The sequence below is a fragment of the Nesoenas mayeri genome (assembly GCF_963082525.1).
Source record: "Nesoenas mayeri genome assembly, chromosome: 6".
Classification (NCBI taxonomy): domain Eukaryota; kingdom Metazoa; phylum Chordata; class Aves; order Columbiformes; family Columbidae; genus Nesoenas; species Nesoenas mayeri.
The window spans coordinates 32117979-32131786 of NC_137545.1; the positions used below are offsets into that span (position 1 = coordinate 32117979).

Genomic DNA, 13808 nt, shown 5'->3' on the forward strand with positions numbered 1-13808 from the left:
GGCGGCGGCAGCGGCGGCGGCGGCCGCTCGGGCTCGCCATGGTGTGAGGCGCGGTCCGGGGCGCCGCGATGAACGGAGCCGTCTCGTCGGTTTTCGATCCCAAGGAGCGAGTGCTGAAGCTGGGCGAGACCTTCGAGAAGCAGCCGCGCTGCGCCTTCCACACCGTCCGCTGTGAGTGTGGGGATGGGGCGGCCCCTCAGGGGACCGGCGGGCCCGGGTCGGGGGACCCATGTGCCGCCGAACAGCGGCACCCGGGCTCCCCCGCAAGCCCCGGGCCCGCCGGTCCCCTGAGGGACGACAACGCTGTTGGGGCTGGTGCCCCTCGCTGCTTTCTGGGCACTAACTTCACATTATTATGCCTTTTGCATCCAGAATAGTCTCTCGATGCAGTTCTGCTGAAACCCAGAAAACCCATGGTCTTTGCCATCCTTCCTTGTGCTTAGTTTTTCTAGAAGTGTAATTCAGCAATCAAAGGTTAAAGGCGGTATTAATCACAAAGCTCGTTATACCCTCCCTGAGTACATAATTACTATCTAGAGAGGTGTATGCTCAAGGATTCTGAGGGTAGCTAGGAAACAAATGCTCTTAGGATTATAGTTCTGGTAATTTAGGGCTGCTGCTTCTGGTTTTGATGTCTCATTATTTATAGACCGATCCTCAAGATTCGGTCTCACGTACGTTCTCTGGAGAATGTCCCCTGTGCAGTGCAGGGTGATGGGTAAAGTGCTTTCTGTGAGCAAATGGAACGGCACTTAGTAGGGTTGTCTATAGGAGGTGAAGAGAGAGTGAGCAAAAGCTATAAAAGGGATTTAAACAAATGTCATAACTTGAAATTTATCCTAATTTTAAAGTGTACTGAAAACCACGTCTTGTACCTCCTGCCTTTACAATTTCTTGCTGATGATTTATTCTGAAATCTGTTTTGAAAGCTTTCTTTCTTTCCAACAAATGAGACGTAGAAACTGGCACGTTCATCAGTTCTGTTACAGGCATGTGCAAAAATACCCTTCCCTGACACCTTAAGTTTTTGTTAACAAATGAGTAAAGGGTAAAAGTTAAGATCAGAAGTCTGTTTATGGATACTGGAATCAATGTGTTCGTTTTCTAAAGTATTAACCACCCAGTGGTCGTATATTAAAGCAAACATTCTCTAATTCCCGATGAGAAACTTTGGAACTATTTTACCCTTATCCCTGTAACATGATGTGTGGGGTTTTACCATAAACAAGGTTAACAGGGGCTGTAACCCGTGTCTGAGCTCAAAGCCTTCTGCTGTGCATGCCATCCTGCCCACCAGCTCCTGGAGCCTGGTTTTCTCGCCCGGTCGGTGTATGAGCTGGAGCCAGGGTTCCCAGCTGCGGTCTGTGCTGCCTGGCCCGTGGCTCGCAGGCGGTTGTTGAGCTGGGAAGCTGCCCAGCCATAACAGAGCACTGCCAGCCGTGGGTGACGTGACAGGTTGTGAGGCCAGGAGCGTGTGCCATCTCACGGGTGCCCTTTACGTGCCCAGTCCCTCTGTGCCTCCCTTCAGCTGCGACAGGGTGCTGCTCCCCAGAACGCCCGACACCCCTGTGTGCCCGACGGGCAATCACTAGAACCGCGGGTTCAAACCCGCATATGTTAGCACGTGCCTTGCAGGGCCTCTTGATTCCATCCCATCTCTGTCTGTGCAGGCAGGCCCTTTGGCTCTAGCCCTTCCTAGTCCATTTGTGGTGGAAATAATACTTCATAGTAACCTACTTGTATGTATGTTACATGACTGCAGTGCTGGTGCCTGAACACATGCTCGTTTTCAATGTCTCAGATTTTTGGAAAGGGCCAGAAATTAGTATCTTCTTTTGTTTAAAACTTATTTCAATCTACCTTTTAGATGTCAAAAAAAGAGAAAAAGGAATCTAATATTTAATAGGGAAGTAATTTCACTTTTGACAAAAGTAAATATACTGAAACTCAAGTTTTGGTCAGCTTCTTACACGTATGTTATAGTAAAATCAAAAAAGGATAGAGAAATGGATATTGAGGATTGGTGTTGTTCTTTGCATTTTCAGTGATTTCTTGTCCACATCTCCCATGTTTTGGATCAACATTTTCAAGAACTGTTTATTGCTTTTTCTGAAAGTAATTATGTGAGGATTTATCTTTTGAAGTATAACACAGCTCACTCAGCCTCTTTGTCCATTAAAACCTAAATGCATTTTTGCAATTTTAACTGAAAGGCTTTAATACTTATACTGAATCTTGAGAAAGCCATCTTAACTTTGAGTTCTCCCAACTTACGGAATTATCTGCTCAGGGGAATGGTAGCAAAAAGGCTTTAACTTAATAACCTCCAACTGTGATTGAAAGGTGCCTACATTTATAAGATTCCTGAAAAGCCTGTCAATAATCCAGTTTGGTTTTTTAAATTTAGATGACTTTAAGCCTGCATCTATTGATATGTCCTGTGAAGGAGACCTTGAAGTTGGCAAAGGTGAACAGGTGACAATAACACTGCCAAATATTGAGGTGAGTGAGGTGGCAGAAGAGCGGTGGGCCTAAGGGAATGATTTATTTTCTTGTCATAAGATTATATTGAGTATAGAAGGATATGAAGTGCTGTTTCAGAGCTGTGTGATTTTTTTTTTTTAGAGTAGAAAAATAATTGCTCTAAGAACATAAAATTACAAAGACCTAGAGGTTAAAGAGCTGCACTGTAGCTTTAAGTGTATTCACCGCATTGCAAATATGCTGTAGGATGACCCAGAAGTGTTGCGTACACAGAGAAGCTTCATGTGGATGTTGGCAGTGCAAGTTTCCCCTTGGTATTTACTGCTCTAGTGCAGTTCTAAAGCAGGAAAGACTGGAAAGGGAAAATTTACTGCCTGCCATGCCTTACTGCTCTGCTGATATGGGAACTGACACCCCTTTTGGTAAAAGGAGTCCTACAATGAGCATGGTCTCTTTGGGAAAACAGCATTTAATCAGCTTCAAATTAAGCCAAGCTGGGTGAAATCCCCTTCCAGCTGCTTTTGGTCATGGCTACTATGACTACTTTGAATCAACCAATAACACGTTTAAAGGCTAGAAAGGATCACTTGTAGTGAACTTGTCATTACTGTGGTGGATTGCTGTTCCTAAGAAAAAAATACTGTAGGAGTAACACTTATTGGACTTCTGATTTAATAGGGCTCGACTCCACCAGTGACTGTGTTCAAGGGCTCAAAGAAGCCTTACATGAAAGAATGTATCTTAATTATCAACCATGACACTGGAGAATGCCGCCTAGAGAAACTTAGTAGCAACATCACTGTGAAAAAAACCAGGTGGGTGATTTACCAGAGAAACAGCTGTGCTTTACTCATTGTGCAAACTGATTTGTTCCTCAGTCTAAATTGAGATGCAGGACTACTGTTTTTAGCAAAATGTCATTTTTAGAAAGTACCTGGCCTTGCTCAATAGAGTGACAAGCCCGCTTTCTCGCTGGCTTCACAGCTTTTGAGTCTTGACTAAGAAAGAAATGGGATTTTAATTTTAACTAAGAACTGCCACTGTTGAAAGAGATGGTAACTATTTTCCGATGTGTTTAGAGGGTGGGGGGAAATCTGTTTGGAAAGTGGTTTGTGACGTGTTTCAGTAATATTAATAGCTTGTTTTTTCTTATATCAAGTTTTTGATTTTTTTTTTTCTCTCTGCTGCTGAGTCTGAGTAAGTGATTTCCAGCAGAGTTATTTTTAAGTAATCCTGGTTAGCCAGGTATAAAAACAAATGAACTGAAAAAAGGTTAAGAAGTTATTAGTACTATAGATATACATATATATATAAAATGTAAAATCTATACATAATTATATGCCATTATAATGTACCTAAAAATCTAATTATGCTATTCAGAAAGGTGTGACAAATAGTTCCATAACTTAAGGTACTGCATCCCCTTGTATTCTTGCCTTTTCCCTTGTGTCTGATCTTCTAGTAATTAAAAATCTTTTGCTCTTACACACAGAGCTGAAGGAAGCAGTAAAGTCCAGTCTCGCATAGAGCAGCAACAGCAGCAGATGCGAAATGCAACCAAGGTTCCAAACAATGTTAAAAATTCTCCACCAAAAGAAAAGATGTTTCCATCTTCTCCTATGGATGATATTGAACGAGGTAAGCTCCACTGGCATGAAAGTTTTGGAAACTTTGCTCTTAACTAGCAATTACTTTCTAAGAGCCAAGGTTTTTTGTTTGTGGGTTTTGTTGGTTGTGGGGGTTTTTTTGTGTGTGTTTTTATTTTATTTTATTTTTTTATTTGAGTTTCACACTAGAAGCTAATTATGATAAGCTCTTTAGCCTCATATAGGAATGACCACTGGCTGAAGTGGTAACAAAGCAGTATTTGCTAAGGTAAAAGATCAGATGAACCATTAGGCTTAATAATGCCAAGGGTCCCACTGCTCACTGTCCTTGATTCTGTCTTGTGCTGCTGCTTTAACCAAGTATGTAGCTGGTTGTATTGAGGCACTGAAACCAACTGAGTCACTTCCATTTTGACATCACTCCTCATTCTTTCTCTGCATGCAGCAAACATATAGGTTACAGTGGTTTACAGCTCAAAATACATTTAAAATTACTGGATAGGACCTTGTCAAAGATGAGGTTTCAACGCAAAAGACAGCTAAAAGCCTGCATAAATCATCCCTTGAACAGGGCTATATATTCTTGAGAGACTCTAGTTTGGTGTGACACTCATGTTTCGCTTAATAGGAGGCCTTATTTCCTTTCAGAGGGTGAGGAAGACGGCAGGTGGTAATTACTTGCTACAGAAATGCTGACAGGTGGCAGTTTCATTGACTGGAATTGACATCTGCCTCCCAAGATGTTTTGAATTCCTTTAAACAGATATTTTTTTAGCTTGGTCATTATGAAGTTTTTTGTTTTGTTTTCAGTTCCCCCCCCCCCGCTTCCATTTTGGTCTTAAACTCTGACCAGAAATCTGTACCACAGCACAGTACTAGAATACATGTTAGGTTGCAGAGAGGAAGGAGCACTTGGGCACACAGAATAAGACAATACTTTGTCTTGATGGTCTGCTATTTTGGAGGGAGTGGTGGTGTCAAACATATTGCAAGTCACCAAAGTGACTGCCAACATGTATCAAACTCTGGTGTAGTGCCAGCCCAATTTTGAGTACTGCTGAAAAATATGGAATTATTGACAAACAGGGATGTTAGGGACACTGCAGAGCCATCTAGTCCATCCTTCTGTCCTAAAGTCAGATTTCTGACATAATTTTTAACCTATTCTTAAAGCCTTCCAGTGGCAGATCCTGTGTTCTCTGTGGCAAGCCATTCCAGGGCTTTGCTCACCTTACTGTTCAGGCTCTTACTAATAAATAATCTTACAGTAAGCCCTTACTATTTTCATATTTATCATGCCAGTATAGACCCAATTACTCTTCTGCTTTTGAGCAGTCCTTTGTATACTCAGAAGTTGCTATGGCTTTCCCATTATTCATGCCAAATGATGCCAGCTGGTTCAATCTTTCCTTAGATATTAAGTTTTCTAGATCCTCGATGCATTGTCACTCTCCTTTAGGTATCTTCCAACACGTCCAAAGCCTTTCTGAAGTACAGTGCCTGAACATATTTACCATTTCAGCTAAGGTTTTAGCAGTGCTGCATTGAGCGAGAAGACTGCCTTGCTGGCACCGTTCATCTCTACACACAAAGACTAAACTCACTGTAATGCTTGTCATTTCCACAATAGCATGGTGCGGTACAACTGTGCATAGTGATCCACAGAAACTCACAGATTCTTCAGAAGTGTCACCTACTTAATCATTCTGTGGTTTTGTAACTGACTGTTCCTGCTTACATACACTACCTTGAACTTGTTACTAACTCACTCAGGTGGGGGAAGATCACTTCACCTTTGTTGTCCAGTATATGGACAGCTCTTCCTTTGCTGTTTGAAAATACTTAATTTAAATTCTGTCAGATTACTTCAAAATTCAAGTCAGGGATCTTGTTCGTCTGATATTGGTATTAACTGTTAGCCTTATACTTAATTTTTTCTCATATTAGACATTAGTGAGAGCAGGGAGGAAGTGAAATTAAGTGCATAGGACTTGAGTGGTATCTTTGTTAGCTTACGGCTCCAGATGTGTGGTAGATCAGTTCTTTTGTTGGCATTTCTTCTCTAGAATTAATTTTGAAATGACTTCTTGATATTTTGGCCAGTTGCATCCTAATTTTGCCTTAGCCTTTCTGGTTCCTTTTCTGTCTTTAAGCTGTTCTCTTATACACATCCTTAGTAACAGGATGATCCTTCCTTTTTGTAATTTTCCCCTCACCCTCTCTTTCATTACATTTAAGTCAGCCGGTGTGGTCTTTAATTGTAATTTCTCTTCTTCCTTGGTGCTGGATTAGTGTGTCCTTGCAGCCATAGCTGTGCTATTCCAGGTGCCATTTTTCCTGAACACCATTTTTCTTTAGAGTGACGCCTGATAAGGCTGACCTGCCTAAGCACATGTCCTTTAGAGTGGCCTTTGATAACTCAGAATTGGAAGGATTCATGGAAGTTTGTGTTCAAACTTATTCTTTTGGTGTTCAAACTTATTCTTTCTTTCCGTTTTCCATCTTCTCTTGATTAAGCTCTGAGACATTTTGCATCTTTGTGACTTTTGTCTTCAACCTGTTCTTCTGTGTTGGGTAAATCTGAAGTGAGATGAGCCACTCTCCACCTTGCTTTTTGTGTCTGCTATATCAAAGCTGTTCCTGAAATATTTGAGGTGCTTGTAAGACCATCTTACAAATGTCTGGGTATTACACTTTTGTGTAGTGACGAACTTCTGCACTCTGGGTAACTCCTCAAGTCACTGTATATAACCTCCATCCACCACGCTTCAGTGGTCTGTTTCAGACTTCTTGCTTCAGCAGCACCCCTATTTTGCACAATTATTATGTCTAGCCTTTCTGCAAGACTGAAATTCCTCTGTATGCTGCACGTCGGCTAACATATATAAAAACACATACTGTGCAGGACGATCTATCCAGTCATACTCTCCTAAATATTACTGTAGTCAGGTGAGTTATTTCATCAAGAATGCTAGGTGGTTGAGTGAGTTTGATCTGTTAATTTCCAGTATTTCTTGTCTACCTCTTGTTGTTCTAGATTTCCTACCCCCATCCCCATATGTACAAAGAGAACAAGGATTTGGTGAAATCTTCATAATAGTAAACTGTAGGTTGTTCTTTTGGATATTCTCAAACTTAACTTGGTTTTGAGCAAAACGTCACAAAGTCCAAACAAGTGTATTGATTGTAATGCTGAACTGCTGGGAAACTTTTTGGGTGCAGCCGCAGACATCTTACACAAACTTATATGTGTGATTGAATCTGCAGCTTTTAGTCAGTGAAAGGCATCTTCAGGCATGCTAAGGAAAATACAGATGATTTGTTAGCTGCAGAAATCAAAAGCTATGTGGGATGCACTACCCTGTGGAATGTGGGCTTAGCATTTGGGTTCACAGTCACCCTTGTTCTAACACTTGGCTTGAAAGGGAGAAAGTGCCCAAGCTATGAGAGAAGGAAACCACATGACAGGCTGGATGCTTCTTTGTGCCCTTTTTGTTGTTCTGGAGAGTTTTGGTGGGTTTTTTTGTGTGGTGGTGGTGGTCTTGTTGTTGCTACAGTGTGTTTACCTGATTTCTGTTGTTGCTTTATCTTTATTTTTTTTCTTCTTATTTCAATTATGACAAATGTTAACTGAAAACCAAATCACACTGTTTGCAGAGCTGAAAGCAGAAGCCAGCATCATGGACCAGCTGAGTAGCTCTGATAGTTCATCTGACTCGAAAAGTTCTTCATCCTCTTCATCAAGCAGTGAAAATAGTTCTAGTGATTCTGAAGACGAGGAAATGAAGCCCTCCCTTCCTATGTCAATGCCATATTTGCAGCCGCAGCCTACTGTGTCTGCCATACCACAGCAGGCTGTCCCTGACAAAGATGCCAGTCATAACAGATCCCAAGAGAGCAGTGGTCATATGATGAATACACTACGTAAGTACAAAGGCTGTTCTTTTCTTAGTGCACAGTTCCAGACATCAAGATTCTGAGAGGAAACCATATTGTTTTTAAGTATATTTTGGTTATAATTAACACTGTGGGAAGTGATGCTAGGGTCTGATTGTTCAGCAGTGGTTTGAATTAGACACTGGGCTGGAAGGTTCTTGGTCCCCAGAGATATTAAATTAAAGCTGATGCAGTTGAAAATATTTCCGAAGCTCTTCTGGCTTCCTCCCAGGTATATACATTGGGACTGGAGAACAGTAATTTTGCATTGAAAATACTTGAACTAACAGGGCACTCCCAAAACATGTGCTTATAATTTCTTGGGTAGAACTGTGGGATTGTATACTGGTAATACTTTGAATTAGAGAAGAGATGGTGTATTCTTAGCTACTTCAGTTATTGTTATTCATGGCACTGTTCCACTGGGCAGCATGGCAAAACTGTCCTTGGCATATAAGGAAGGAAGCAATTTGCTCTCAGGTGATACTATCTTTTTCCATCCATTCAGGCAACTTAAAATGTAATTTGAAGAGTGGCTGTGATGTTCTTCAATAAGTGGTTGCTGCGCAGCCTGGAATTGAGTGCTAAGTGTATTCAAAAAAGGAGAAACAGAAAAGAAAATCCCACTAGCTAGAGAATCTTTAGTTTGCTACCTAAATAGCAGGAGTTTTCAGACATAAATGTGAGTGTTCAGCTTTGGTTGCTCTTCAAAATTATTACAATTTTAATTGGGTGTTTAGCTGCAGGTTCCTGGTTTGAAGAGATTCCCATCAATCCTGGTTTGCAGCCTAAGAACTTTATGGTTTAGCATTTATATGTAAACTTATTTATACTGAAATTTTAGACTCTGGCAGATCTACTTTTATTTCAGTATTTAATATATAACATGAACAGGTTTTTTTGTAGCTAGTATTTGAATACTTAATTAAATATCTGTGCTGGTTATGTATGTACTGCATTAATAGATAAGATCAGACTGAAAAGTCCTGTGACTAAGCGTGTGAAGGACTAAATGCTGCATTCATTTTACTACCACTGTAGAGAACAATGTCTTCATATTTGTAATTTGTGTAACTTTTGAGTGTGCCATTTGTTTCAACCCTTATTTACAAATGGGATTTCCCATTCTTCATGCACTAAATACAACTGTTATGAAAAGAGATTAAGTTCTATCCCCAGTGACAGAATCCCAGCTGGCAAAGCTTCCACTGAGAAATACAAGTACAGGTGGCCAAATCCTCCAGTTTCAACAGTCATAGTGAGAAAACACTGCTTAAAACATGACAATATCAAAACAATTACATGGAAAACTGATGGCTCAATGGTGCTTGAGAACCCCATTGACAGGTAGAACCTCTGTAGCATCAAGCCTTGGGCTTGACTGAGCTTGCCTAGATCTTCAGCTTAATCCCATTTACTTCTATTATGGTTACAGATCTATTTACTGCTTTAAATGGTTCTGTCCCCAATGTCCAGTACAGTTAACACTTGAAGTACACTTGAACTAGACAAAGATCAAAAAAGTTACATTCAAGGAGAATGTGTTTCTCTAGCTCCCTTGCTGAGGGCATTTGGTGGGAGAGTGAAACCTGGAGAAACTAAATGGACAGCAAGTGGTTGAATGGCAGGAGTTTTCAGTTGGGATCCTGCACAGTCACTTCTTCCATCTCAAATAATGCTTTACAAAAATAAAATATTGAATCAACAAATGTCAGCACAGGCTGTTAGCTTGTCTAATCCTGTTTCGAGGTTTGACTGCTTATGTTCGTGACTGGTTTTGTGCACCTCTGTAGAATCGGGGCCATGTGGGGTAATCAGTGAAGTTTTCCTTTGGCTTGCTGTGTGCTGGGGGAAGGGTTAGAGCGCAGAGTTTCATCTTGCATGTAGAAATCGTACAGCTGAGGTTTTGTGGAACTTGGAAAGCACAGGAGGTGGCGTTTAGCAGCATCATAATCAAATACTTCTGTCAGATATACATGATCTACCTCTTCAGGAATCCTGGGCTCAAGACTGCCCCTCGCTCTCAAAATACATCTTCTTTCCCTTTATACCAACAGAAGTTGATTACATAGGCTCACAACTTACCTTATAACAAAGCTTGTAAAGGCTGGCACTAATAAATCTGTTTTTCTTAACTATTTGATCATATGTTGCTTTATGTCTACATTTTGTTTAAACAAGAGTTATGTTAAATAAAGTAACTTTCCAAAGAAAATCCAGGAGAGATTAGCTATTCTGGGGCCTTGTGTTATGTACATAGTATTCAGCACAACTTCACTTCTTTTGATACTTGGGGCTGGTACAAGCAGCTGGTCAGGAAATAATTTTCCCGTGTATTAGTTTGGCGTTGGTGTGACCATGAAGGTCTGTGAAACAGCTTGCCCTTGTGAGTTTTCCTATCCCCTATAACTTGCAAGAATTCAATTGAATGTATTGTACTCACTGATTTAAAAGCTTAGGAAATGTCAGCATTTGCAGCACAATCTATTTCCCCAATTCATGTTGCTAATACGCAGTTGGCACTGTGAAAACCAAATTCAACAGTTTTCCCCAATTTTTTGCTGCCTCATAAGTACTACAGAGTCTAGATGTTTCTGCAGAGTCCTAGTTAAATGAACTTCCCATTCTTGCACCAAGCCCATCTGAAAACTACCAACTCCAGTCTGATAATGTTTTGCCATCTCTCTGAAGGTGTTTTTTACAGGTAGGGTTATAAAAATGGGGCGGAAAGTTGTCGCTGAACTAAATCCTAATGCATTATTTCTGACTCTGGAACTTGGAGTTCTTGCTTTTCCCATCTGCTGGCTTTCACAAGCATTGGTATTTTTGGCTGGTGTTTCAGGGTTTGTGTAATTTCTATTAACTATGTTGAAATAACTTTTAAAGGCTGCAGAATCACTATTTGGAAGGTTATCTTCTTATTTGTACTCGCAGTCCTCTCCTAAAGTAGGTAGTGCACAACAGGTCTGACATTTCTAAAAATGCACTGCAAGTATTCCTCTGAGTGAGAAATGCATGAGTTTAATTTACTAATGCCTTGAGATATTACTTCTCGGGATAATACATTGTCCTGAATAATTATTGACACATTACTTGATTTTGTTCTTTCAAACTTGCTTTTTAACTTTTATTAAAATGGCATGGCTGTAAATGTGGAGAACTGGAAAAGAATTGTCTACAGTAGTACTTTAAAGATTGCTGGAAACAGCCATCTTCACTATTCTTATCTTACATTAAGTGTTTTCTATATTGTTATAGAGAATCATGTACCACTTTCTAAGCTTGAGTGATGACACAATAGAAAACAAAGGAAGGCTAAATGCAGCTGTGTTAAAGACTTCTGTGTTGTGGCAGAAATGCTGTGCCAGATCACAAAAGATCCAGTCTAAGTGCCTTGCTGGGTTGACCCTGTTGAGGTTACTTTTTTCCCCATCTGTAAAAGTGATCTGTGAAGGGTCGGTGCTGCAGCTGGGAAAGGGCATGTGAAAAGAGTGTGCCCACTCAGTTTCAGGGATTTTTTTCTCTTTTCTTTTTTTTCTTTGCTCTCTAGGCCATTTCTGTACAACCTGAGATGTATCCCTGCCCCCTATTTTTTTATTCTTAATGGCTATTTGAAAAGGGAGCTGTGAATAAAAGCATACTAGTTGGAACCAAGTATTAAAATGTGTGGAAAGTTGCTAGATATGATGTAGATTCTGTATAGTGAGCTGCTGTATTTTTTGTTAGTTACCTGTCATCCTGGAAAGATTCCATTCTTCCCATCCCCTGAGCTTATGGACATCCACTGCAAACACAATGCAGTCTTTCTTCTTACTTCCCCATTTTGAAATATATATATATATATATATATATACACCAAATTAAAGTGCTGTGTAAAATTTCTTTTGATGTTTTGTTTGCTCGCTTGTTCCCAAACCTGTTTGAAATAGTAGGTCACTGATACATCTTTAAATGGCACATCAAAGGGCTGCTCTTCTTGATTGAGACACCACTTTGTTTTCAAGCACAGCTGAGTAGCATTCAGATGTGTTTCAAAAAAACCAACTTGTTTTCCACAAAACTGCCTTCACCAGCAGTTTTCTCACTTATGATGCATGGAAATGTGGGTGGGAAAGATAGCTAGGTGTTGTCTTTTGTGATCTGGTGATATTAAATAATTGCATTGTGGCTAATGAATTCCTTGCCAAGATTTTAAAATTGTAGAAAAGCGATTTCTCTAAGGTTCTGTCACTGGGGAGTTTGATTCTACAGCTACTTATCATCTTACCATAGAATTGTTTGGGTTAGAAGGGACCTTTAAAGACCACCTAGTCCAACCTCTCTGACCTGTTTGGTGTTAGTTTTTGTAAACCTTTAATTGGGAAAGGGAATGTATTGAAAGAATAAAAGTATTTCCTTGAAAATGACTAATATGATGACTCTCTTTCTTCTAGGAAATGACTTGCAGCTGAGTGAATCTGGAAGCGATAGTGATGACTGAACAAATTTTTGGCCTTAAATGTATCACCTTTTTTGCTAAATATGTCCTAGCATCTGTTTTGCACTAAGATTAGATTACCAGAGACTGGAATGAATGTCCTCGATTTTGATAGTAGACATCCTAATTTTCTACTGACACATCACGTCTATAATACGGCAGCATTGATATATCCTGTCAGTGCTATAGTTGTGTTTATCTTTCAAATTACTGTATTTACAGTAAAATTGTGTATGATCTGATTTTGATTATTTTTGCTCAGCCACCTGTTTTACTTGAAACTGACTTGTAAGAGCTAGTTACTTTATATAAATAGTTATGGAATGGAGAATTTTCTGATATTTATGGAGGCAAGTTTCCTTCCTATCATTTAAATGCTGAACGCTGATCTCACAACTTTTACTTGGAGGGAGTGAAAGGGAGGACAACTAAATGAGGTCTGCTGTGGCAGCTCCACGTTTTGTTCAGTTCACAGTTCATACCTTTAAGGAAACTGCTGAATAATGCGGTCCACTAGTGCAGTTACAGTTTACAATTGTTCAACACATTGCTGAATTCTTAATTTCATTGTATTATAGGACTTTATATTTCTGAGCCTCAAGATTCCTAAGGGAACTCATCTATTCTCTGCCTTTTCTATGTAACTTGAATAGGCTGGCCTTTTTACAACCGTTTTGTATCTAAATTTAGGTAACTGCAGAGACAGCAATGATTTTCCTTCATTTAATTCTGTAACAGAAATCAGAAAATTTCTTTGTAGGAGTATAAAAGTAATTTAATAAAGCAATATTTATCATTTTCCTGTGTCTGATTCTGGTTTTACTGGTTAAGAATTCCACTTTCTACCTGCGGTAGTCACATTGGTGGAAGGGTCATGCAAACAACTAGAAAGCAGTGAAACTGTAGCTAATACAGACTCCTCACCCTGCCTGCAGGGCTTAAATGTTTGTTGCTTTTGTCTACATTGAGAAAAAGCCTAATAAGAGCTCACCAAAAGTTTATGGCAGTGCTAGTGTACTGCTGAATGTGTATTACAGATTATATCCAAATGCCATTGGTAAGTGATACTGTGTTAGAGAAGAAAAGGTGTTTGCCCAGTCTTATTTTCTTCTCGTTTGAAATTGTATTTCAAGACCTGAAGAAGTGCAGGTAGGAGTCCACATTTCATCTAGTAGTTTACTACTGAAGAGTTTGTAACTAACAGTAACAAATGTCTGTAGGATGAATTCTGATGAGATAAATCTGCTTGGTCTTGCACAGAAGTCTCCTTTGCTAGATTGCAGTGGTTGAATCACAGCTCTGTG

General features: G+C 39.9%; 1 protein-coding gene across 1 annotated transcript; it reads left to right on the forward strand.

The window, feature by feature from the left end:
* Positions 1 to 36: 36 nt before the first annotated feature.
* Positions 37 to 13261, forward strand: EAF2 (ELL associated factor 2). The gene is made up of 6 exons (XM_080346933.1): positions 37 to 171; positions 2408 to 2502; positions 3163 to 3299; positions 3977 to 4122; positions 7749 to 8015; positions 12461 to 13261. The coding sequence occupies exons 1-6, from the start codon at positions 69 to 71 to the stop codon at positions 12505 to 12507; spliced, it is 795 nt and encodes a 264-aa protein (XP_080203059.1). The 5' UTR covers positions 37 to 68; the 3' UTR covers positions 12508 to 13261.
* The last annotated feature ends 547 nt before the right edge of the window (positions 13262 to 13808 follow it).

What these genes read in the sequence shown, in the direction of transcription:
- EAF2 (XM_080346933.1), top strand. Translation starts at nt 69, where the DNA reads ATGAACGGAGCCGTCTCGTCGGTTTTCGATCCCAAGGAGCGAGTGCTG. An exon ending in TAACACTGCCAAATATTGAG is followed by an intron (nt 2,503 to 3,162) that starts GTGAGTGAGGTG and finishes CTGATTTAATAG; the next exon opens with GGCTCGACTCCACCAGTGAC. An exon ending in TATGGATGATATTGAACGAG is followed by an intron (nt 4,123 to 7,748) that starts GTAAGCTCCACT and finishes CACTGTTTGCAG; the next exon opens with AGCTGAAAGCAGAAGCCAGC.